Here is a 26274-nt window from a genome sequence, read left to right as displayed (position 1 = left end):
GTCTGTTCCAAATACTGTTTAATCCATGCTGACATCTAGTGGTGGAGTTGTGCATTGCTAGTAAGTGAAACTGACATGCCACTGTTTCTGGAGGTAGAAGATTAAAAAAGGGCAACAAAGGTTTCACGTGCAACTTAATTTTGGGACACAATTATTGAGTTGCGTCAAAAAAAATTATAATAACAGAAAAAAATAATATTGAAACATTACATTCAAAATGTTGGTTATAGTGTTTCATTGATTAAGATACAAAAGCAACTCTAAAAAGGAGGGATGTTTGGTTCATGTTCTGGAGAATCACTTTTGGCCCACAGGTCAAGCACCATGCATGGCAGAAAGCTAACTCAGCAACTTCTTGAAACGAATAGACAAGCATTTACCTGTAGCCTGGTGAAATCATTTCTACAGATAGTCCAAGCCTTTGGCTGTTGAGATACTAGACTTACCAGGAGACAACTTACTATAGGGATCCTAGGGTCATCCAGCATTCATCCACCATGTCTTTGAGTTGATTTTTTTTAAGTTAACAGGATATTATGTGTTATTGAAAGACATCATTAACAATACCAACTAAAAAGTCTTATAAAAGGTAAACATGAAAATGGTGAGTGGCACTGTAATAATGCTGGCTGCCAGGCTTATCATACACTGAGGGAGCCCTATAGAGACAACTGCTTCCTGGAGGCAAAGGTGCTGTTGAAGTTGCCTGTGATGTATGCAAAGCACCAGTTCAATGCTATGAAGCATACTGAAAACAACTATCCCCCGTTGAAAAGGGAGAAGAGCCAAGCCAGCCGATAAATGTTAATTCAACATTTGGACGAGTTGGTAACACAGACTGAATGGCTTCCTTCACTTCCTCTACTTCCAGGAAGACTACCCAACTTCTCCTTTTGTTCACTGATTGGAGATATTAGAAATTCTTCTGGAGAAATCCATTTCAAAGGGAGAAAATCCAGATGAAGCACTGACGTGGGATGAGAATTGAACGAAATTGTGTTGGAAGCCAATTACCAGGGTATCTTACCAAGCTTTTTCTACCTGAAAATAAAGTAGTTCAGTATGCTAGATGGAGTGATCATTATTCATGCAAGATAATTATGTCCCTTTTTCAAATTCCAAGCAATCCACTCTTTGTCCTAAAGTTTTAATGAATAAAAGAGTGAAGTGTTCCAGCTGCCTGCTGCCATCAGCCTGCATACAAGAGATGGAAGGAGACAGCAGGGCAGGGGGATAACCTTATCTGCTAATGCCATGTAATTTAAGACGGTGCCCTATGATGCATGCACTCTGCCTCATATGCTGCCCATGCACACACAGAGGGGCTACCATACAACATATATGAGAAAATCAGATCATACAGATAGCCTTAATTTAGATACAGAAACACACACACAACATTGGAGAGTTATTTCTGGGAGCTTGGACATACTTCTGCGGTGCACGGACTGCGTTTGACAAGCCAAGGCTAAAGACAAACGGTAGGACTGAACAATAACGGCAGTACAGCTCCAGCTAAAGGAAAACTGTTTGATGGATTTCTGTGTTCAGTGTGCGGTAGAAGTAGTGAATGTTTAAGCCACGAGTTGTTGAACGCATGTTGAGTGAGTGTTGAGCTACAGTCTAAAAGCAGCGTCACTGCAGCAAGCAGGGTAAAGTAATGTACAATACTGTCATTGGAGAAATCAATCACTGCAGTTCCTGCCAAAAAGGTCAGTGGTTTCTACTGACCAACATAGAGCCCAACCATGGGGTTCTCAATAAGGCTGTATACATGTGGGCCAAACAGTTCATATGCATAAAGTGAAAGCAGTGTAACCACTAAATACTTTTCTTTATATTTTAAATTATATTTTAGGTTTTTATATGGGACATTTAAAATGATTTGTGCCAACAATGAGGAAAGTCAGAGTGTACCTGCAACAAATAGAAAACACCAAAATATACACAGCAAAAATACTATAGAAAAAAGTACAAAATTAAAATATCTTCATTTGTGCAACAAATAGAAATATGTATCCTAAATTTTACAAATGAAGTTAATTCTGCTTCGTTTAAATTTCTCGAACACGTTTATTTAAAAAGCCCAGGGATCTGTGAAGAGCGCAGAAATAAGCATGCTGTTATATGATAAATTGGCTTGCCATACCGCAACTGACACGCTGACTCGACACGTTGCGGAACAAATTTTCACTCCACCAAATCTGCTCCAACCAGAGGCCGCCTGGCTGTGTAACCGTGGTTACCGTGACAGATGCATTATGGGATGTACACATGGCAGCTTTCAATGAAGGAATGTGAGAAAACAAAACGAGGAAACCTTCAAAGCTTCGCGGTGTTACAGGAGCTTTCGGGACACCGCGGGAGGTGCTGCGACTCCTTGTGGACATGTGTGTGTACTGATGTTTTTATTCCGCCTTTTTATTGATTCTTCTGGCAGCTTGAACGAGTCAACAAAGAATAAACGTTAAGGAACATTAACGCACCTTGACCAGGTTTCAATTCGACACAAATACTGGGACTGTAGCCGTTACATCAGTATTGTAAAGTATTGGTTTATCAATAGATTGAGAAAGTCGTGTAGAAAGTGTTGTGTTTGACCATCTTCATGGTGGAGGATTTGTTTCCATTAAGGTTTCCAGGTATTCCTTCATCCACAGAAATTATAATAGTCTGAGACAACATCTCAATCAGGATGAGCTGCTAATTTTGACTAGGCCGTTGCAAAACTTTGATTGTTGCTTTCAGCTAATAAGACAAAAAATGCACAGATCAGCCCTTTTTCTGCCTGAAAGCTGATTTAGCTGACGCTGATTTTTGTTTTTCCTCAGGATCATCTGATCTACCTGATTCTGATTTTGACCATTTTTAAATGATTTTATGTCATAAAAGTCAAATAGTTATTTTTAATGATGGAAACACAGTTTTTTAATCTAAATTATAATTTTTTAATTATTATTTTTACATGCTTTGTAAAAATACATGTGTGTATTTTTTACATGCTTTGTAAAAATACATGTTTTGTATTTGAAACTTTATTTCATTCTTCACACTAGAAAACATCCCTGATAGTCATCACACTCCTGGACCAAATATACCCAGGGCTTTTAGGTTCGATAGATTTCATAAATCAACAATTATAATTTCAGTTTTTTTCAGTATTTGGCTCGTCTGAGCAGGTAAAGTAGATTTTGCAATTGTGATTTTAAAACAAGTAGTTTGTGAGCATCTGTGGTGCAAAATTTAGACACCTCTGCTTTAGACTGGAAGACATGTTTACATGCTGCTATTGGGAACCTTAGTAAGGCTGAGCTGAAAATACAGATATTGGTGTCCAAAAGGTTTTTAACATTTAGGATTAGCAACTGCGAGACTTAAAAAAAAAAAAAACAAACAAAAAAAACAATCGTTTCAAACTCTGACTGTATCCTTTAGATTAAATCAACCCAACCTGTCTGGTCAGAACCGCCGCAGCCGCCATGCCTGGTGATGATAAACCACAACAGACCCGGCAAAGGAAGAAGAACAAAAAGTCCCGATCCAATAGGAAGAGTCCTACTGGGAGTCCCACTGCCCGTCTTCCAAACGTCCTAGATGCACAAGATGACCTCATATCATCCCAGCTTCTCCAGCCATCCCCTAAAAAGGTGCCAGAGGAGAGGCCCAAAGTGGAGGAGTCGGCCATTGCTATCTGTCTCCAGGTGCTCTTCCCCTACCTGCTGGCTGGGATGGGGATGGTGATGGCCGGCATGGTGCTGGACAATGTACAGGTTGGTTTAGAATCCAGCAGAATCTACATCTCTTTGTGAGGAACATCAACATTTATTTTCCCTTTGGAATCAATAACATGTATTTTAATTTAATTAAATGATTTAACAAGAAGAATAATTACATTTAGTTTGGGTATTTGTTGTCCCTTAATAAACAAAATCATCATTTTGCAACTGCATTTTGTATTTACTCAGGTTGTGTTTGTTTGATTTTAAAACTGGGAACAGGAGAAATGTGCATGGGACTAAATACTTTGTTTCACCACCATAGCGTTTGCTTTGGTCTCATTTATTGGATACCACCAGTTCACCACTAACAATAAAAATTGAGTTAATTGCCATTTTGTTTGTTCACCACAAATTAGAGGTAAAAACACATTACTTTTGGCGTGAAGCAGTGTATGAGAAGTGGCAGTTCTCCTGAAGTCATTTTTTAAACATATTAAGCATAAAAGTATTGTTTATTTATATAATAGTTAAATAGCTCATAAGTAGCTGTTACCACTTATTTATGGTTAATCTTTTAATGGACAAAACTGCTTTTCTGAATCAAAATGAACGTTCCATGTAGTGGTCTGTGGTGTATTTACTCAGCTAATCAAAGCTGGGATATTAAGGAAGCAGTGTTTGGTTACAGACTGTACAATAAGGCAGTGAAGGAGGATATTGTAGTGCAGTGCAATCCTTCCTTTTCCAGGCATCACTTTAACTTTGTTAGGCATTCCCCTGCTGGAATAAAAGCCTCTTCCTTCTCATCGTGTGTTCAGACTTTCTGGGCAGGATGACCAAGCAGATTCCAGACAGTTTGTGTTCAGAGAGGCTTGAACTGTTTCCTTTCATAACATGTCTCTGTGTTTTATGGGTGCTGACCCTTGTGTCATTAACTACAATGTATTGAGGCCATTGTAGTTCAAAAAATAAATAAATACATTTTTTTACCCTAAAACTCCAAACGTTTGGGGATAGTCTCAGAAATTTTCTAGAAAAAAAAGAAAAATCTGACTTATAAAAATCAAAAATTTGCTTAAAAAAAAAAAATAATAATTTTCATGAAAAAACAACTTTTCAAACTGAAATATTTTCACATTTTTATTTCTATAATATTTCAGAGATCATTTTTTGGCTGAAATGTACTCCTGTTCTTTTTCCACTCGCCATGAACATAATACGTACATGAACAGATCAGTCGGCGTTGTGTAGGAACGCGCGATCAGCCTGATGTTATCCAGCTGGATGGACTCACTGCCCATGAAGCAAATAATCAATATAGATTAAAGTGGTTGAGTGAATAAAAGTGAGAATGATGATGCCATTATGATGATGGGAAAAGACAGACAATTATGAGGAAAATGTGGATAAATAGCCACTTATGTCATCATTTGCAGCATTCATTAGTAATGCAGCAATCATATAATCTTTTTAATATTACGCAACTCCAATCTCTAATAAACCTTTTTTACAGTAAAGTAAAGGAATCTCTGGCATTTTGTTTGATTAGTGGTTGTCACCGGGGCGTGCCCAGTGTCTGCTCTGAAGCCAGCTGGTTGGGGCCAGTCAGACACGTCGCTGTCTGCTTCTCACTGTTCTGCATCTTCTGTTTTCCTCTGTCTGTCCTGAAAAATCCTCGTCATCTGTTCATCATCAGCGTACAATATCTGTTACGGCGCTGCATAAATGGCGGCTGATCAGTCACGACTTTGGCTGAGAGCTCTCTGCAGACACTAAAGGACGTGTCGATCAGACTGAAATTTAAAACCGGTTCGGGTTCTGATTCCAGAGAGTCAGATTAGCTAATTCCACATTTGTTGTCATATGTAACAATATGCAACCTTCAGGAGTTTAATTTGCTGTTTTTATATTTCTGCTGTTCCTGTTTTTAAGCAGGACAACACAGATGATAATTGTTGTTGCTTCAAAGACATAATAAAAAAAGAAAACATCTGTTGGATTTTAATAGACCACTTAACATCACATCAGTTTTACTCCTGGTTAATAAAAGCATAATTTCTTGTGCTGAAATGAGCTCTAAACATGTCATCAGCTGGAAAGCCTCCCAGAAGCCAACAGGCAATAAATGCTTTACTTTGACAAACAAATTTTAAAAAGACTGAGGGTGGGATGGACTTTGCCCATTTGTGTGATTTTATTGCATATGGATTATTAGAGTGAGCAGGTGAAGTAGCTTTTTTTCTGTAACCTGACACTGCAGGATGATAACATGTTGCTCTTTAAAATGATACATCTTTCCTTTGATAGCTAGCCAGCTAAATATTCTTTCAATAATCAAAATTCACAGTTATGTTAGCTCAAGCAGTGAGTTGTTCTTTTTAAGTGTTGTTCTTGGAAATTACTGTGGCAACAATTATAGATTCAGCATCTTTACTTTTGGATTTCCAGTTTTTGTAACGGTTTGAATTTCAGAAGTTCGATTCTGACTTCTGAAGATCTTCTTACATAATTCCTCATTCCTGTGCATTCTTTTGGAAAAGTTATTTTTTGGATACAAAATAAACTTCAGGGTTTATTTTGTTGCGAGAACTAATGTGATTTGCAGGACACAAAGCTATCAATCTGTCAATTCTTTCCGTGTTCATGCCGGAAAGGATTGACTGTATAGTTTGACTGTATAGTTCAATTTTACATCTTAAATGAGACGCTTTGGTCACATCAATCCAAAGATAGGGTCGTCACCCCAAAAATATGGCCTTTTTTTTTTTTTTTTTTCTGGTGGTTTTTATGCTTTTAGATCTATGAGAAACATCACTTATATATCCCACTATGTTTAAGTGGTAATTTCCTGTCATGTGTGATTATGACACATGACATAATCACACATGACAGGGAACATGTGTGATTATTATAACAGACAAGAATTAAGAAACATATCTAGAGTGAGCCAGCTGCTTCATAAGTATGCTGTGGCATTAGGGCCAAAAGCTAGCTACTGATCTGAAGAATGATAGGCTGGCACTAGCAACTGAACGGCTGATTCAGGTAAAAGAAAAATAATCTGCTCACTTGTGTTAATATTGAAGAAGCTAGTGACTAGCATGCAAAGGCTGGTCGCCTTCTTCATCTGCTGTCCATTAGCACTGATAAGGCTGATGGTAACATTGGATAAGCTAGTATTGCTCTTTGGCTAAGCTACCAACTAGCATGATTACGCTGGTAACCCACTGGATTGCTTTCTTCTCTTGCTATGCATTAGCACACATAGGCCTGTGTTAGCACTAGAGTGGCTAAAGACTAGCATACATAGGACATCCTCTTTATTAAGACATGTATAATTTTCTTTAAGAAAAACTTCATTTACAAAATGGTTGACAATAAATATCTGTGACATGATTTAGATACATTGATGTACTCCTGATAGAATGCATCAATCTAATGTGTAATTCAGCATTTCACAATCATAAACCCACACAATACTGTATGGCAGAGAGCTGATCTTAGCTTTAACTAAACAAACTGATTTACCACAGTTTGTTTGTGGTAACAAACTGGGGTATGACCTCCAGGTCCTGAAGGTCATCCCAGGACCTCCAGGAATCAGGTGGACATGAAAGATTCTTGAAAATTATAACTTACAGCCTTTCTTCTGTGATTGTGACAATTATTGCTCCTCAACATTAACATCTAGAGTTCCCTATAAATGTAATACCGATTGTTTTGTGGAAAATATAGTGACTAAAAATAGAAAAAAGAAAATGGATAAAATAATGTTGAACTCTATAAGGTGCTATGAAGTGCTATTATTAACATATTGTTACTGTACAGTATGTCAGCCAGTCCTGTTCTGACCTGAAAAAGTGCTTTTCAAATCAGTTTTAGTTCTGCTGAGCTGCTGAAATGAGGTCAGTGTTTTGCTGTACACTGAGTGTGTTTCCTCGGTCTTGTGGTGTCACACGAGAAGATGTGCATTCCGTGATGTGCACAAGCAGGTGGATATGAGGTAGTGACGTAAACAATTAGATGACTAGAAAGAATGAGTCACGATACGGGGAGAGCAAGATCAGAGCAAGGTGGATGAGAGAGGGAGCAATGCAAGGATGGCCGTCCGATGTGGGGAGGGGGAGGTGTCACATGGCGAGGAGGAGGAGGAGGCTGACACACAGTGAGGAGCAAAGAGGAGGAGAGCGGAGGGGAAGCAAGTCATTTCCCTCCAGAGTTTGTACCGTCCAGACAGCCCTGCCTCTTTCGCGCTACGTCACCAATGAGCAGGATATACTGATGCCGACAGGAGGAAACAGGCACTCGTGTCTGCCAGAAGCCGGCTGCTCCATCCTCTCACTGGATCTTTCACCGGCTTCACAGAACTCCCTGGTTTGTCATTTTGACCCTCATTTTGAGCCTGGCCAAATCAGACAACAGACTGATTCCGACTCTTAAGATCTTCTGGGAATATGCCTCGTCTTCTTTCACAGAGCAACTGACACCAGTGGCAGGATACAGCTTTGCTTTAAAGATGGAGGTCAAATGTGTTTCAGATCGGATCAGGAGGATTTACATCTCAACTTAATAAACTCCCTCTGTGAAGTTAATCAAAGTGATCTGAGAGCAACAGGAGCTCAGTCAGACCTCTTCGACAGCTGATGGATCGTCTTCACGCTCTCTGTCTGACATGTTGGAGTAAATGTACCTTTTAATCAAGAATTTAGACATTGATGTTTAGCACCAGCGCTCACTGAATGTCGTGACCTATAAATCAGAAATGGTGTTAATGAATGTGTTCTCCAGTAAGGCTGACAGATAGGTACGTCGTCACTGCTGACTCACTACCTGGCCAAGAGTGCCTCACTTCATGCCCTAAATTTTGATTTAAAACCTCTAACTTTGATTTTGCCAGACAAAGTGGACTACTGACCCAATCCAAGATTATTTTGGACATACAGGAAGGGAACACTACTCGTGTTTTGCTTGAAGTTTCTCTCAATATGGGATATCTTATCTCAAAGTGACCTCCAGATCCCCATCGACATGGTGGTGACTCGTCTTGAGTTGGAGCTTCGCTACCAGGACAAGAAGCTCCGTGGCGTGACATGGAAGCTGACTCGATCTGAACATGGTTTCCTGCCAGAGAGCTCCTGGCTCATCGCAACGCAGGTTATTGTGCCGTATCTGATATCAGGACTCGGAATGGTCTCTGCTGGGATCCTAATGGACCTTATGCAAGTATGAAATAGACTTTAGAAATGTATTTTCCCTTTTGGGGGGATGAGAAATTGATGTACAGCATACAGTCAAAATGTTTCAAAACTTACTTCATTTCGGTGCCGGTACACCCAGTATTTGGAAGAGTTCGGGACTCTTCAGGTGTTCGTGTCCACGAACACCTGAATTTATGAATATCTGATACCCCTTCTAAAAACACTCATCAATTATATGACGGTCCATGTTTGTGTGTTAACAAATATTACAAGTTAACAGGAAGTGTGAAAATATGACTAGGTGATTATGTGTTATTGGAAGACATTACTGGCAATACTTCAGCACCAACTACTCTATGCAAAGTAAGTTAGGAATCAACCAGTGGATATTAAAACAAGCTATGGAATGATGGTTACATTTAAAAGTAAAACAAAATAAATATCTTAAATGGACAATGATGAGTAAACAAATGTTTATGCTTGCCTAAATATTCAAGCATACTTGAATATTACATGTGTGCTTGAATATGTACAAACTTAACACATTTATTGAATGAAGTTTTATTGTGTTTTTCTAAATCCTGCTGTTTAGTTTAAAAATGGTTTGCTGGTTGTGACTTATCCAAATGAATACAGTATTTGAAGGACATAATCTGACCGGATAAAGAAGACCGGTCTGTGATTGGCTAGTGCTGTAGCTCATTTACATACACTTTACCAATTAGCAAGTGCAGACACAGAGCCAAGCGCAGTCCAGATCATGCAGGGAGGAGATATAAGCTCACCAGTCTCACTGCACACCCAACACAAACCGCTATAAGTGCTACTGTCAGTCAGCCTACTCAGCCTTTATTGCTGGGCTTTTAGAGGTTTGCACTGAGCATGTGCAAGCTGAGCATATTATATTCTCTGGAAAGACAATCTTTGTAGAATGATTTCAAATGCCGGTAAGGCTCTGAAAGAACACCTTCCAAGTAAAGTATTTTGAGTGAACTAGAACCATCAACGACTCTTTGATACCTGGATAATATGAGGAACGACAGCATTTAGCTTCCCTTTGTGATACGTAAAGGATTTTTGAATTGAAGTGAATTTATCAGCTGTTTAACCTCAGAGTTTCACTTTTTTCTTGACTTCTTTTTCTACTATCCATCTTAGAAACATATTCTAACAGCTGCACACATTGTTGTCATTTCTACCAAAATAAGACCATGTTTTACAATATATAGGTTTCAGGACAAACTAGTTCATTTATGCCTATGTTGCATTTTCTATTGAAGCCTGTTTTTTCCTTTACAGCTTTCATGCATTTGCAGACTTTCCTTTTCACTGTCCGTTTCTCCTCCCTGACCATTATGTCTTCTTTTTCTGCTCATATCTGAATTATTTAAAGATCTTGGACCTGCCAACACTCAGACAACATCATCCTGCCTCCCTGCATTATAATACTCATCAACCCAGAAAGTAGGCCACTAGCTTAGCTCAGAATACCTATTAGCAATATGACTTATTTGACCACATCAGATCCAGATGCAAACATCTTTATCTTGACACAAAGATGTTTGATGATTACAGAGTATTCTGTTGCTCTGTAACTGTTTGAAATCCAGTTTCCCATGTGAATGTGTGTTCCAGCACTGGGAGGTGTTCAAGGTGATAACGGAGGTTTTCATCCTGGTTCCGGCTCTCGTCGGCCTCAAAGGAAACCTGGAGATGACCCTGGCTGCGCGGCTCTCCACCGCCGTAAGAACAAACCGCTTTTCTTCTAACTCTAGTCATTCAGCTCCACCTCCGTCTGATACACCATCCTGATCATGAAGTTATGACAGCTTGATGAGATCTTTAGTTTCTGGCCTTTTCCCCTGTATTCTACCTTTAAACTCAGAATTTTCTCAAAACTTTGACTTTGAGATCATAATTCTGTTCGTAAACTCAGAATATTTTTCTTTGTAATGTGACTTTAATCTCAGAATTCAAAAAGTCAGTATTCTGAGAAAAATTCTGAGATTAAAGTCAATTTTGTTTATTTATTTTCAGTTGCCTAAATCATCATTCATACAAACATAGTATATGGTTCAAAAACAATCATTTCCATGACACTGGAAAAGATGAGTGTTTCCTGTCGGTTGCAGGCCAACACAGGCCAAATGGATGATCCAGACAAACAATGGACCATGGTGTGCAGCAACCTGGCTCTCATTCAGGTAACATCCTCTTCATAGGCGGCGCTGCATGTTTCAGCGCTTTGATCGAACGATAAAGACGGGTTTTGATGAATTGTGCAGGTCCAGGCCACGGTGGTCGGCTTCCTGGCGGCAGTGGCAGCCGTCTGCTTGGGTGCGATCTCCAGAGGAGGAGTAGAGCTGGACCAGGCGGCCGTCCTGTGTGCCAGCAGCATCACCACTGCCTTTGTAGCTGCTCTGTCCCTGGGTATGTGGGGATCCTCTAAACCACAGATCAGTTCAGTCATTGGGTGCTGGAGGGTTAAACGATACTTTTACTCCTAATCTGTATCCGCGATGCCGCGGTGGAACAACTAAATGTTAACTAAATGAAGACAAAGCTACGGCTCTTTTAGTGTAGTTCAACACAGAAAAGGGAAACGTGACATAGAAAAAAAATCAGCAAAATAGAACTCCAAACCACTCATATTCTTCTCTTTTAAGTGTTAGCTGCGCTACATGCAGGTCCATTGCCATGGTAAACAATATTACAATATAGTATATTTCAGGATTTAACTCCAAAAACCACTCAAACATTTCCTACACAAAGAACAGAACATTCAGTTTGTTACAACTTGTTACAAACTGGATTATTATTTTGGGATAATTAATAAGTGATCATCTGAACACAGAAGATCACTTCCCCCTCAAACCTGTCTTGCTATCATTTCTCCTCAAATAAGTAATCTCTACATCTCCAGGTTTCATTTTGTTGAATTTTGCTACTGCTGGTGTTCTGTCTGTGCCAGTGTTGTATGCATGCACTAAACGTCCAGATTTAAACAATAACATGCAACGTCACTATTAATAAAATACTTATGGCGTTGTAAAGCTGTACCACAAGTTTTATTTTAAGACATGTGGTCACAAAGTTGCTTTGCTGATTCATATGCTGGCAAAGATAATGACTAAATAAATTAATCTATTGATTTTATTCACTCATTGATGGTTGCAATGAATACATTCAAACCTTTAGTTTTTCTCTTTTCACAAGAATATCTATAACTACTATTGCAAAGATCAATAAAATCAGGCATCATTAAGTTTATCAACTCTGACAGGTTTTCACCAACTTGATAAAAGGTTTTTCTTTTTCTGCTTTATGTAAACCTTATTTTCAACATTAGACTTTTGCCTCTGCTTTGCGTGTGTCTGCCTCCCATGCAGGCCTGGTGATGATAGGAGTGATCATCGGCTCCAGGAAGGTGGGAATCAACCCGGACAATGTGGCCACGCCCATCGCCGCCAGCCTGGGGGATTTGATCACGCTGTCCCTGCTGGCCGGGGTCAGCAGCACGCTCTACCAGTATAAAGGTCAGAGACTCAGAGCTTCCTCTGGACTATTCCGGATCACACCACAAGATGGCAGCATCTAGCAGGTTTCATTTCAGTCAGAAACATGAGCTGTGTGTGTGTCAGTGAAATAGAGCATCAAAAGTTGATCTAAAGTAACAATTCAGTTAAACCTGAACTGAATTTATTCAGGTTTATTATGCAGAGTCAGTTTAATTCCACAGTTATTAGATAATACTAATAAAAATATTTATTATATATAATATTATATTATGACCAGAATATAGCTTACATATTTATTGGTAATATTGCTGTAACTAATTATTGGAAAGTTAAGTGGAAGAAAAAAAAGTGTAATTGACATGTTAGAACTGCACTGTGCTTGGACAGCGATCCTAGCGCAGATAGATGAGCTGCGGTTTGGTTTTCTGTCTTTGGACCCTCAGACCTCTGGTACCTGTCCCCGTCGGTGTGCCTGATGTTCCTGGCTCTGATCCCGCTGTGGGTGGTGTTGGCCCGACAGAGTCCGCAGATCAAAGAGGTTCTCCGCTCTGGCTGGCAGCCTGTCATAGTAGCCATGTCCATTAGCAGGTACAAATGACATTATTTATTTCAGCCATGTAAAGCTGAAGCTGCAGCACTGAGCAGAAGTTTTTAACCTCTGCTTCAAATGAAGCAGAGGTTAAAACTCAGTTTTACTACTGACTGTAAATCTCAGTGACTAGTTATTGTAAATACTTTAGCTGCTGTGGGTAAAAACGGCTATAACTAACCTAAAGAAAGAAGACAGCGTTCTGAAAATGTTTCTGAAATAGAGTGAAAATAAGAGGCAAAAAAGCAAAGATCTGTAAAAAATTAACTATTATGATAAAAATGGGCTCAAAGGAGGTAACTGACCCATATGAGGTCTCACTTTTAACACCATATGTATAATGATCCATTTTATCTCATTTTTGTTGCAGGGACACTCAGTATCATTTTACCTCATTTATGACAACACAGTATGTGTCAAAAAACATTAGGTCAAATGAGTGATAGTAGTTTGATGTTTAATATGAGCAAAATTGACTCAAAGTAGAGTCATCCTGGAAATTGGAGCTGTTTCTGATTTGGGTGATATGGCTTTATGTCCAGGGTAATGGACAGGAGGGGGCGCAATGAGTCAAATAAATATATCAACAACTTAAAGAAAACTGGAATAAATATATATTTTTTAAAAATAAACTTAAATAGAGTGATCACAACTTAATTGAGTAATTCTTTAGTAGACCAACATATTTTATGAAACCTTATTGGAAAGTTAAGTGGAAGAAAAAAAAATTTGTGGAAACAGCTTTTCCAATGCTGCGTTAGCATTAAGACCACGTTTAGTTGAGACAAATGTAACAGAAACCTGAAGTCATATGTTTTGCAGTGCTTAAGGAAGTTATTAATTCATTAATGTCATATCAATAAGTTTTAGTTTCTTTAGCCCAATGTAGAAACAAATGAAAATAGATAAGAATTCCTGAGAAATTTAATTTTACAGAGAGTCATTACATACAAAGATTAAGTGAAAATTCAAAAATGTAAAAATTAAGTACCAGTTACATAGTAACTGACATGGCTCTGATTTCTCATTGTTCAGTTTTGGGGGCCTTATCCTGGACAAGACAGTGAGTGACCCCAACTTTGAGGGGATGGCTGTCTTTACACCTGTTATTAACGGTAAGGTTCTTTTCTTGTGACATCTCTCCTCTGTGCTCCTCACATTTTGGTAAATGGCTTACTTAAGTTCCGACTTATTTTATTTCTGAACTCACAGGATTGGTGCATTTAAAATGACTGTTGTTTTAAAATACATTGAGAGAAGCAAAAATTCGGTCATGGGCACTAAAACGTTAGCTGCACTAACGCTGAACATTAGTTCTGTCATTGCTAAAGTGCTATACCAACATGTTATTTAGTGGAAGCTAATGCTAAAGCACTAATATTCTGCCAACAACCTTAACAAAAGAACAGAACCACAACAGGGTGCAGGACAGGAATCACAAAATGTGCAGTTATGTCCAATTTTCTCTTGACTCCAAAATCAATATTCATTTTAGCAGGGTAGATTTTTATGAATATATTTTTAGTAGGAGACCTCTTTAATCTTCTTAGTGACTAGATATCATTTTGGAAGAATTCAGAGCGTCTCCAGCTCTATGCCAATGTTTCCCTCTGCTATAGGGCTCATGAGTTCACTGAACCACTGAGTCTTAATATATTTTTCTAATATATTACATATTGGTGTAGATTAATTTCTCTACTGAATCCAGTTATGGATTTTCAAAACCGTTTCAATTTGCTGAAAGATGCTAGCAACACAATATTTGAATTATGATCAAACCATAAAAAATTTCTAGAAACATCCAGACACTCTGGGCAAATTGAATATTATACTGAGATTCAAAATTAATTTAACACTGATTTATATTTTCTTTCCTCCTCACAATTATACAATTTTATGTCTAGCGCATAAAATTCCCAAAATTTGTTGAACTTATGATTGTAATGTGACAGAATATGAACAAATTAAAGGGATGTACATACTTTTACAGGCATAACTATTCCTCTTAACACTCCAGCAGCATTGGAGGACTGTAATAAAAATAAAACATCATCAAACCTGCAATTAGCATTAAAATGGAATAAAACTAATCTTTGAGTTTGAAATAGACGTGAGCAACACTCATAACCACCAGATGAGAGCTGAAAGCAGCCATAGCTTTGAGCTGCTGTACCCTGCAATGCTGCCCCAACTCAAGCATTTCCGTTTTTTTCTGATTTAAATTGCAATTGTGGGATGAAGTGAAACCATATGTTGTCTGAGAGGCAAAAGAGAGATCTGAAGTCATCCATGATGCTTTGGGAAACATTTGGCACCAATATGAAAGCATGTTGAAGTCAGTGATGCTGAACCATGTAGAGCTGCTGGGATCTAAACAGCAGCATGGAGCATTTTGAGAAGCTCCAACTGCAGAACATTGGAATGGATTGATCCTGGATCTCCATTACATGCGTGGGATTCCTGAGCTGACATCTGAATTTCTGCCCGGGATTTTATTTAGGTGTATCAAAATTTGGGATTAATTTCCTGCCAAAACGTTGCACATAAAACATAATTTACATGTGCCTCGTGTACGCATATGAAACAATTCCACTCTCTGTGGTAAGATTCTGCCAAAAGCTACGTCGTCATTTTATCAAAATATGAAGTAATTTTTGCCAAAAGTGATAAAAAATAAATAAAAACACTTGGCTTGGTTAAAAAACCAGCTTCAGGTTCTTATAACCAAAATAACTAAAAAAGTACAAATTGGTATTCTGAAAATAAATTGGCTTATTGTAAACACCTCAATTTCGAAAAAACAAATGCTTTGATCAAATGTTTTCGCATTTCGCATAGGGTGAGGTGGTTTTTTTTGGCCGTAATGAAATTGATGTATTTCACAAAAAGAGTTTTCGCCTGAGTAAACATATCCATGTGTGATTTTAGTTAATGGAAGCTCTGCAAAATCATGATATTGTGTTTTTTGTTTTTCAAAATTAGCAGAATATCAAAATTCTCTTCATATTTGTGATGAAAACAGCATGTGGTTTATGTTTTGTAACATTTTGGCAGGAAGTCAACTCTGCAGAGCTGCAGAGCATTTTTGAAAATGTTCTTTCATTCCATACCGTTGTACATGACGCTTTGGGATGACAGTGTGTTATTTGTTGCCTTGTCGTCACATAAAATAGTAAATAAAATACATTGAAGTTTGGAACTATAAAGTGACCATGTGTGGAAAAACAAATACTTATGTAAGGCTCTGGAGCTTCAAGTTGGAAGAAATGTGCTGAAGCACAAGTGAAGGCAAGTGAAGGAGAAAAAAAGAGGCCTGTAATGGAGAGGTTTGGCTGTGAGGCGATGCATGCAGAGATCCTCTGAGTATAGGAGAGAAGTCAGTGTGAACCACTGATGGTGCACAGCCAGAGTCCCCACACAGCTGACAGGGCCTTTAATAACCAGCCACTCAGCCTGTCACTCGCTCTCATTTAGTTTCCACTCTGGTTCTCTATCCTTCCTCTCAGCTCAATTCCAAGTTTGCCAATCTGGTTCAAATTTCCTCTGATGTGCTTATAAAACCAGGCAGATTTTTTATTTCTCATTTTCCTTAAAACCCATCTGTCATTGTTAAAAGTTTGAGGTCCTTGGAAATGTGTCTGACATAAATGTGTTAAGCTCAGAGACCCTTGTCAACATTAAAATGAATATGAGTATTAAAGGTAAGGCAGTGATGAGCTTAATGAATGATCTCAGACCAAATAAAGTCATATTGAAAGACAAAAACTGCTGGCCATCTGTGGCACAATAAAACAAGTGAAAACGTCTTCTTTAATGCAGCTCAGACAGCTTTATGCAGAGTTTGACACATAATGGTTTTTGCAGAACTGCAGCAGCTTTTACTGCTGCAGGCCGAGGAACCTGTCTCCATACGGCGACGCTCCACTGAGAAGGATTCAAACTGTTCCTTTAGGATGTGTCTGGGGTCAGTCTTTGGATAAAATGTGATGTCAAGAGTTGCCTTTTTTAAATTCTCTAAAGGTTTATTTTATTTTTTTTTATTGTTAATTCAGCAGAAATTATACTGAAATGGAATATGCACAAATGCACCGATCACAGATTTTGTGGCCAATTTCTGATCTGTGATTTTGTAAATGTGCTTTGTCAGAAAAAAAACCCGAGTTCCTCTTTGTCACATCAGACATCATCCAATAAAAATATCTCATTTATACCAACAAGTATAAAAATTAAGTAATAAAATTATGAAAATATGTGTGACATTACACATGTGGGTACCACAAGGTTCAATCTTAGGACCCCTCTTATTTAATATTTATATTCTCCCACTAGCTCAGGTCATAACAGAAAATGATATTAGCTACCACAACTATGCGGATGACACACAGCTCTACATTACGATGTCACCAGGTGACTCTGAACCCATCCAATCACTGAATAAATGTTTAGAACAGATAAATGTTTGGATGTGCCAAAACTTTCTCCAGCTGAACAAAAACAAAACTGAAGTCATTATTTTTGGACCTAAAGAGGAACGATCTAAAGTCAATGCACAGCTTCAGTTATTACAACTAAAAACTAGCAATAAGGCCTGAAACCTGGGAGTAGTGATGGACTCGGACTTGAACCTTGCGAGCCACATAAAGACGATTACAAAGTCAGCCTTCTATCACCTGAAGAACATCTCCAGGATTAGAGGACTAATGTCTCAGCCAGATCTAGAGAAACTTATTCATGCGTTTGTCTTTAGTCGCATTGATTATTGCAACAGCGTCTTCACAGGCCTGTCCAACAAATCAATCAAACAGCTGCAGCTGATCCAGAATGCTGCTGCTCACGTTCTCACTAGAACCAGGAAGATAGAGACATAACACCAGTTTTAAAGTCCCTCCACTGGCTCCCTGTAGCTCAAGAATAGATTTTAAAATACTGTTGTTAGTTTATAAATCACTGAACGGTTTAGCACCACAATACATCAAAGATCTGCTGTTGCTGTATCAACCTTCTAGACCTCTCAGGTCCTCTGGTTCAGGTTCTGCTCTGCATCCCCAGAACCAGAACCAAGAGAGGAGAAGCAGCTTTCAGCATCTATGCACCAAAACTTTGGAACAAACTTCCAGAAAACTGTAAAACAGCGGAAACCCTGACTTCCTTTAAATCCCAACTAAAAACACACCTGTTTAGAATTGTATTTGAAATGTAATATGTAACAATGTGTTGTTTATTCCATGATGCATGACTTTGTGTTCTTATGTTTATGATGTAAAGCACTTTGAAATGCCTTGCTGCTGAAATGTGCTATACAAATAAAATTTGATTGATTGATTGAATACGAGCATAAAGAGTGGTACGGGAATGAAGTTGAAATGATATGATAATAAAGTCATAATATTACAATTGGTAATTTTATGTATCTTTATTATTATTATTATTATTATTATTATTATTATTATTATTATTATTATTATTATTATTATCATTATTATTGTTGTTGTTGTTATTAACTATTAACTAGAAAATAAATGTCTTTATCCCATCACTGTAGTGTAATGTGTCTGTTTTTGTTTGTTTATTGCCATACAAACAGTGACTGTCTGCTCTGCTTGGTTGTTAGGAGTGGGTGGAAACCTGGTGGCCATCCAGGCCAGCAGGATTTCAACATACCTTCACATCTGGAGCGCTCCAGGTGTTCTGCCCAGCAAGATGAGCCAACACTGGCCCAATCCCTGCGTCAGCTTCTTTTCTTCAGGTAGACCAGCTTGTCTGGCCGGAGTCAATGAGACCTATGGTGTTTTACCTCTGTGTTTTTTTATTATTATTTTTATTTTCACCTGATAAACTAGCAAGGAATTCTAATGTTGATATTCCTTACAGAACTCACATGACTAAAGACACATTTTTGGTGTTATTAGCATTTAATTATGGTGACAAAAACCAGAATAAGACTGAATTATAGAATCATTGAGCAGGAGTGTGTGACCAATGTATGATTTCCAGTTTTAACCTTCTAATACCGATCATGGCTCATTCCAGTTTATCTTTGAGAACCATAATTCCCATAGGAAGATGCCCAGCTTCTTCATATTATGATCATATATTAAATACTTGTACAGAAAATGTAAAAAAAACCCCACACATCTAGATTCATCTCCTTGTCTACAGAAACTGTCTGTTTTTCATCTTGAGCAGCAGACATGGGAACATCAGGAAGATCAGAGGAAACTCAGCGAGGTGAGCAGAGGGAATAACGCTCCGTCTTGTCTTTTGCGTCCCAGGAGTGAACTCGAAGTCAGCGCGTGTGCTGCTGCTGCTGGTCGTACCCGGGCACCTGGTCTTCCTCTACGCCATCTCTCTGCTGCAGGGAGAGGAGGCTCCCATCACCACAGCCTTCACCATCTGCTACCTGTGTGCGGCTCTGCTCCAGGTATCACACTGGCCCTCACTTATCAAAACGTTTGTGTGACAAGGTGCATTTGTGAACGAAGCCACAATTACACCTTGAAGTGGCAGAAAACGCTCGTTATTTACATATCAATACATTACAAAGTGAACGTCAAAATCCCCAGTGGATCTGATTTCCCATGAGAACCAAGAAGCAGCCGTCTGAGGGTACATCACATACTTTTCACAGTCCGATTAAAAGTGGATGCCACCACCTGTTACCCAACTGTGAGGTGACTGGTGTCCAGTGTTGGAAAAGTGGCCACTAACACTGATCCTTGTCTGTTTGTTTTTCAATACACGTGCCAGGTTTTTATATTCACATGTTAAAGATCTTGCTGAAACATTTTAACATCTGCTTCATTATTAACCCTCTCCAGGCAGATGTTGCAGATTTGCAACAGCTCAGTGCTACTTAGCTAGTCTTTGCAAGTAATTTGAGCCTGAGAGGGTTAATAAAATCCTCACTCATTGTCCTAAGGTTTGGCACATCCCGCTGTAAATACTGACTAGATGTTATTGTTTTGACTGTTCTGCTGGGCATATTCAGACTCAGAGACAATAACCGCTGTCAAAAAAAAGTTCCCCTCTGTAGCACTGAAAACAAAACTGTGTTGTTGTTCAGTTCTGGAGGCTTAGACATGTTGCTGCTCTGTGACTTTAATAAGCTCCTGATTTCTTTCACCAACTTCTGCTCTCACATCTGCTGTGAAACGTCTGACTTGATCCACTTGATGGATGCTCGCACACTGGCATGTGTTGTGAGGATGCGGTTGCTAAGTTTTAATGGCAACTTTATTTTCAACTAAACTAAGAAAACCTAAGCATTTCATCTGTAGCCTATCAATCCAAACCTTCAACTCTAGCATCCGTCCACTAAACAAAATGATTAAGTAATCAAATAAAACATAATTAGCTTATCATGAAATCCAGTAACCTTTTCATAACGGCCACATGCTCTTTTTTTAAAGTTGAAAGAAAACAAGTAAAATAAAATTCATTAATCTGAGCAAGAGTATAGAACTGAAATGAATAGAATGATCCTTTTTGGCAATCTATCTGCTTTAGTAGCTCATCAACATTCCTGACACCTTTTGAATAAAAAAAAATCCAAATCTAATTTTGTCATATCGCCCATCCCTAGTATGAGCAAATTTTGAAGATGTGGAAAACTAGTAGAGACTTGTAACTGTAACCAGATCAAAAGATAGTCACAGGGTAGCTGTATACACATTCATGCCACCCTTTTAAATTTTGATTTGTAGAAAAAAAAAAAAAAAAGGTTGAGGTTTGCAGTTGTAACGTGACAAACTGTGAAAAAATTCAAGAATACTTTTTCTCCAGTTGGGTATCAAATGTTACTTGGTGTGGACCGATTGAAGTTCTGTGGACCATCACTCATTTTTAAAAAGCCAACCTACTGATTTTTTTGATTTTTTTTTGTCTGATAAGTCACAAAATAATACAGTGACAAGTTGGCTCCATATTGGTGAATAATATAGAGCCAACTTCTCATGTCAATATCAGCCAATCGCCAAGCTCCCAAAATTAAGGCAATTTGGAACATTATATTGATGCAGCCGTACCTACTAACTTTAACTCTGACTTATTAATACCCAAAAAGCAGGCTGTTCCCAACGCTCTCCTTTGTTTTTGTTTTTCTCAGGTAGCCATTCTTCTATACGTAGCCGATCTCATCGTCCGTCTGATGTGGAGACGAAGTCTGGATCCCGACAACTTCTCCATCCCGTACTTGACCGCTCTGGGGGACCTGCTGGGAACCGGCTTCCTGGCCCTCTGCTTCCGCTGCGTCTCAATGATTCACAGTTTGGGCCTGTGAAGTTTTTCCCACTAATCACCGAACAAACGCTGAGATAATACCTGTCTTACTGCACCACTTTTTTTTTCTTCTAAAGCAATTTTGAGAGTTTCTCCTGATGTTGATCACTGAGCCAGTTCAAACTGAAGCGCTACCAACCCAGGCCTTTACTTTGTCTCTCTAGAGGAACAGCAGTCGAGTCCCTGCGGTGAGCAGTTGGCCTCAGTTTGGAGTTGGGTTTACAGAAAAGACTTAAAACTGCCATCTTTAGGCGCCGATCTATACATGTATGCTGGAGGACATACAAGTTGCTACACACTAATTGGATTGAACATGAGCGAACAGTTAAGTTTGCGTTATAACTCACCTGTCCCGGTGCAATGGGGATGTTTCTGTATCTCCTTCATGAACTCTTATCTCATTAAAAAAATAAAATAAGAGCTCTATCATAATAGAGATGTACAACAGAGGTTATATAAAATGTAAATGGCCATTGTAGAAGAAATGTTAAATAAATGATGGATCATGTCAGATTAGTTCTTTAGTTGAAGACGTTGACCATTATTCCATTTAATCTTTGTCCCTATTTTCCATCATGGCTGCATCTGTGGCTCTATTGGCTCCAGGCTCCACTCATTTTCTTGTTGTCATCCTTTTACGCTGCATTTTCCTCCATAGTAACAACCTGGTTGAAATAAAATTCTTCAATAGGTCAGACTGGTACTTGACTACCACGTTTAAAATCCAATAAACCGCTGACTTCGGAGATTGTGACGCACTAAATGTTGCTTTTAAATCCGTGCCAGTGGTAGCTGTGACATTTCTGGGGTCTGCTTGTGGCTCTTGGCAGCAGTTTTGTGCTTTTCATACTGCATATGTCTGTCTACAACCTTAGCGGTGTAGTGCCAAACTTCTTTACTCAAAATGTACGTAGCATTGTACGGGTTAGCTACAGAAGTGAGTTAATGGCTCACATCGTTCAGTCAAGTGGAGATGAATTTCTCTCCCAACAGCTAGCTACTAGGAGCCTCAACCAGCTGGAGCGAAGGAGCAGTCCTCCAGACGCTCTCAGACAGTTTCAGGTCAGAGGGTTAGTGGCCCTCCATGTCCTCTACAGGAGTGGTCAACCATACTGACTACTCTGTACCACAGTGAGAAGGTAAAACCTTTTTACCGACACAAAAAAGAACGACTGATATGTAGCTGTTCTCAGAAAGGAAGAGCAGAGCAAAACTCAACAGAAGGAAAGTTCTTGACTCATAAATGTTGAAGCACACTCTTGTTGTTACACACAAACTCTCAGACTCATGAAATGAAAAGTTTGTCTTTAGAGAAAGAACAGGACACACTAAAAGTCAAATCAACCACTTTATCTGATGAAACCAGGGATTTCTTCATTATGTACAGCTTCTCTAGTTTCTGTTCTCTTTGGCAGATTTATTTTATTAGCAAGTTCAGTGAAACTTTGAGTGGGGAGAGATATATTTGGCCTCACATATTAGGGAACTTCCTCTGAAAGCAGAAGCTGGAGCTTCTCTAAAAAAATCCATGTTTGCCGTCAGCCAATCGAAGCAGGCAGCGTTCACCACTTCTCTGACCGTCTCCTTGGTAGCACCAAAAGTGAGAAAGAATCTGATTGGATATAAAATTACTAAACAAGATAATTCAAGCTCATTTCACTGTATTTGTCCAGAAATGTAGTTCAAACGAATCAGGCTTTCTCAGCCAACCAGTTCAATTAAAGTGGACTAAATAGGACTGCTTTGAATTCATCCTTAATCAGAAGGAAGTCATGTTTTTGTAGTTTCTCCTTGTTCCAAACAAGCCATGTTTCTAAGTTTACATTGAAGTCACAAATGGAAGACTTTTGGATTCAGAACATAGTTCAGCCTTTTTCCATCAACATGTATCTACCAACAGAGCTTTGCTAAGACAACAATGACCTGGAACTGATTTAGTTTCTTTTTATTCTCTCACTGATCTCTGTTCCATGTAGTTCTAACCTTCATTTCAACCTATTTCACCAACTGTACAACATTTGAATATTTCAGTTTTTCTGCTGTGATTTAATTCATTTAACAACACTAAATTAAGATGTTTTCAGCTTTTGTTTGAGTGTTGACATGGAGCGTTAAAGAAGCTCAAATCTCAGAACCATTAAAATCTCATATGTTTACATACACTCATTTTTCAAAGATGCTTACAGAAGAAATCTATGCCAGTTCTTACTTGACAGTGCTGTGAAAAAGTATTGAACCCTTTACAGGTTTCTGATTTTTCTGCTTTTATGTTGTCAAAAAGTGAAAAGAGGAAAAGTGAGTGAATTCATTATTTTATAAGAGACGTGATTCTATTTTCACAAAGGGCCAAGTTGGTTTGGATAGATTGTTTTTCTTAGAAACTGAAACAATCATTTAAAAATGGCATATTATATCTACTTATACTATCCTTGGTTTATATTTGCTTGATCTTAAACAATTATTTGTGACAAAAACAAAAACAGAAGAAATCTGGAAGGGAGCAATGACTCTCTCACTACACTATACATTATAGGATTTGCACAAGTTTCACACTGAATTACTTTTGTAGATCTCAGGTCAGATTCAGGACTCGTCTGTTTCCATCCCATCGTCCACCAGATGCTTGATTAGATTATTATTAGATTAACCTGAAGTGGAACTAGGGCTGAGCAATAACTCAGACTAATTAAGCAAATGTATTTGTTTCTGAGTATTTAATTGTTGAAAAATCTGGATTTTTTTCACACATGCACTCCTTGGGTTTCCGTAGTTCAGTCATGTGAGCGTCTAATTATTTGGAACTTGAATTCAGGTCAATTTACAGAACAGATGACTGATACTAAAGCCAGTTTTCACAAATATGTTTTTGTAACTGGTCATTTATTCTTGAGAAAATAATTTGGGGGGGAAAAAACTTTCAATTAAAATCAAAAATTTGGTATATAAAAAAAGGTTTTCTTAGCCAGATCGCCATGGTCTAACTGGAAGGAAAATTATCAAAACACAATATTTTTTTTTTCTATTTTTTGTTTGTTTGCTTTTTTTCAGGTATGTTTGATACATGAAAAGTTGCAAAAAAACTTTTCTATGCTTGATGTGGCTGCTTAATGCTAAATAAGCAGGAAATATGTCAGAGGAATATTTTTAGATAACTCGTTTTACGAGGCATTAAAAACTGCAGAAATTAGACATCACTTACCTTCCACATGTGTGGAGTACATTGCAAATGCAAAGTGGGGTTTTCTGGCAAGGTTTTGCACACATTTGCAATGGAAAGACAGCTACTGATCATTGCAGTACTTTGTGACAAAGTATTTAATTGAGTATACTTTGTTTGTGTTTCACCTAACTTTACCCTCGTAGTCTTGCAGAATAAGAGGAAGAATTTGGAGTAACAGGCCAGTAAAAGCCAGACTTGTGCAGCTCTATTTATCTGTAGCATCAAGTTGCCTTGAAATCAAAATGAATGTCAGCTGTATTGTTACTTAATCTAATCTAATTTTGTTAAGTGTTTGAAATGTTGCAACAGTTTTTTGCTTTCTGTAGGCAAAACTTTGTACTGAATTTAAATGTTGACACTGCCACATGATTATGAGAAGGTCTTTCTAAATGTATTCACCTCAGCTGCCAGTGCTGTCTCATGTCTTACATGTAAATGGTTTTATTTTAATAAAAAAACAACTGTCTTTTAGGTGTTTTGCTTCCCCACCATCACCTGTGTAAGCTTAAGTGGGTAGTGAAAGCAAGAAAGTAGAACATTGTATTTTCATTGTTTGATTTAATAAAGCATATCTGGTGGTGAGAGTTAAGTTTGGTTTTGAAAGATTTTTTATTTTTTATTTTTTTATTTTGGCCTGATTAGACTGGTTAATCCTGGAACTTTTTTTAAATGTCAAAGTTTTGTGATCACAAGTCAGGAAAACTTCAGACCTGAAAAACAAATGTCAATCAAATACTCTCATGTTACTCTATGCAAATGCTCTATCTCCACCAATGAAAGTTTGCATGCTGCAACAGAAGTGTAGGCCAACCTATTTTCTGAATAACTAATTTTATAACCTCTTTACCTCTGAGGAACTTTAGGACTGAACTCCTGCAACACTTAATCTGGAGCATTAAAATTAAACTTTTAATGTTTTCTGGAAAAAGCAAATACATAAGTTGGCTAAATATGTAGGTCGTTATGAAGCTTTTTCTTCAGAACCTCCATTTCTGCGGGCCAGTCAGTTTGTCAGCAGTCTTAACATTAACTCTAACTCCTCCCAACCCAACAGGAGAGACTGAAGCATTGTTCAGTCATTGGCTGAGAGGAAGACATGTTTATTTTATAAAATCCTCAGCAATAAGTTGATTCTGCCGTCAACAAATCTGTGACAAATTAAAAAGAAAATCACCAGTGCAGACTTCTCTGCTCTCAGTTTTGAGGCGTCTTTAGGATACAAGAGGATGGATTCAATAGCAGGTGTTCTAGCTGTAAACTTTAGGTATTGTCAGTCTTAGTGCTGTGAAATTGAATTACGATCACTACAAAATGAGAGGAACAATAAATATTAAATAAAACCCTGAGAGGAACGTTCCAAAGAAGCATAGACCACAGATACAATGTTGAAATATTATTTTAACTGGATGATTTACTCTTTCTTTGCAGATGTTACTGGTTCAAAATCAATTACAGTCAAAGTTAACAAAGTATCCACCATGAGCAGATTATTTCAGTCATATTCAAATGCTCGGCACTCTACCTCCACAAAGTCTCAGTAACAGTAAAATTACTAGCTGGAGATTTTTCTGGGCCAAATATCTACTATGTTTTGTTGTTGTTGTTTTCTTTAAACAAAGTTAAATGCAATGGAAATAAACCTGAAGGTGACAAATGTGAAGAACCGTGTTAAAAGCATCTTTTCTTGTGTTAAAATGTGTTATCCTCCTGGATTTGCTCAGTTACATTAACTGAGCACCACCATGTAATACTG

General features: G+C 38.2%; 1 protein-coding gene across 2 annotated transcripts; it reads left to right on the top strand.

Annotated features, from left to right (window-relative positions):
* Positions 1 to 1312: 1312 nt before the first annotated feature.
* Positions 1313 to 25110, top strand: LOC129371701 (solute carrier family 41 member 1-like). 2 transcript variants are annotated; one of them, XM_055048438.1, is made up of 11 exons: positions 1313 to 1481; positions 3436 to 3770; positions 10553 to 10660; positions 11050 to 11121; positions 11203 to 11347; positions 12307 to 12453; positions 12879 to 13023; positions 14060 to 14139; positions 18636 to 18770; positions 19297 to 19445; positions 21129 to 25110. In XM_055048438.1, the coding sequence occupies exons 2-11, from the start codon at positions 3480 to 3482 to the stop codon at positions 21300 to 21302; spliced, it is 1446 nt and encodes a 481-aa protein (XP_054904413.1). In that variant the 5' UTR covers positions 1313 to 1481; positions 3436 to 3479; the 3' UTR covers positions 21303 to 25110. The 2 variants fall into 2 exon arrangements, with proteins under 2 accessions (XP_054904413.1, XP_054904412.1); XM_055048437.1 differs by lacking the exon at positions 1313 to 1481 and adding an exon at positions 2214 to 2390.
* Positions 25111 to 26274: the final 1164 nt, after the last annotated feature.

This window comes from Poeciliopsis prolifica, unplaced genomic scaffold (assembly GCF_027474105.1).
Source record: "Poeciliopsis prolifica strain line A6 unplaced genomic scaffold, Auburn_PproV2 SCAFFOLD027, whole genome shotgun sequence".
In the NCBI taxonomy this organism is placed as follows: domain Eukaryota; kingdom Metazoa; phylum Chordata; class Actinopteri; order Cyprinodontiformes; family Poeciliidae; genus Poeciliopsis; species Poeciliopsis prolifica.
Note: the sequence above shows the minus strand (reverse complement) of the source record. Positions and strands in the feature narration are given on the sequence as shown.

Bases quoted from the DNA above. Each gene is read 5' to 3' on its own strand.
- LOC129371701 (XM_055048438.1), top strand. From the start codon at position 3,480: ATGCCTGGTGATGATAAACCACAACAGACCCGGCAAAGGAAGAAGAAC. The intron at 13,024-14,059 runs GTACAAATGACA...CTCATTGTTCAG, and splicing joins GTAGCCATGTCCATTAGCAG to TTTTGGGGGCCTTATCCTGG. The intron at 18,771-19,296 runs GTAGACCAGCTT...TTTGCGTCCCAG, and splicing joins CGTCAGCTTCTTTTCTTCAG to GAGTGAACTCGAAGTCAGCG.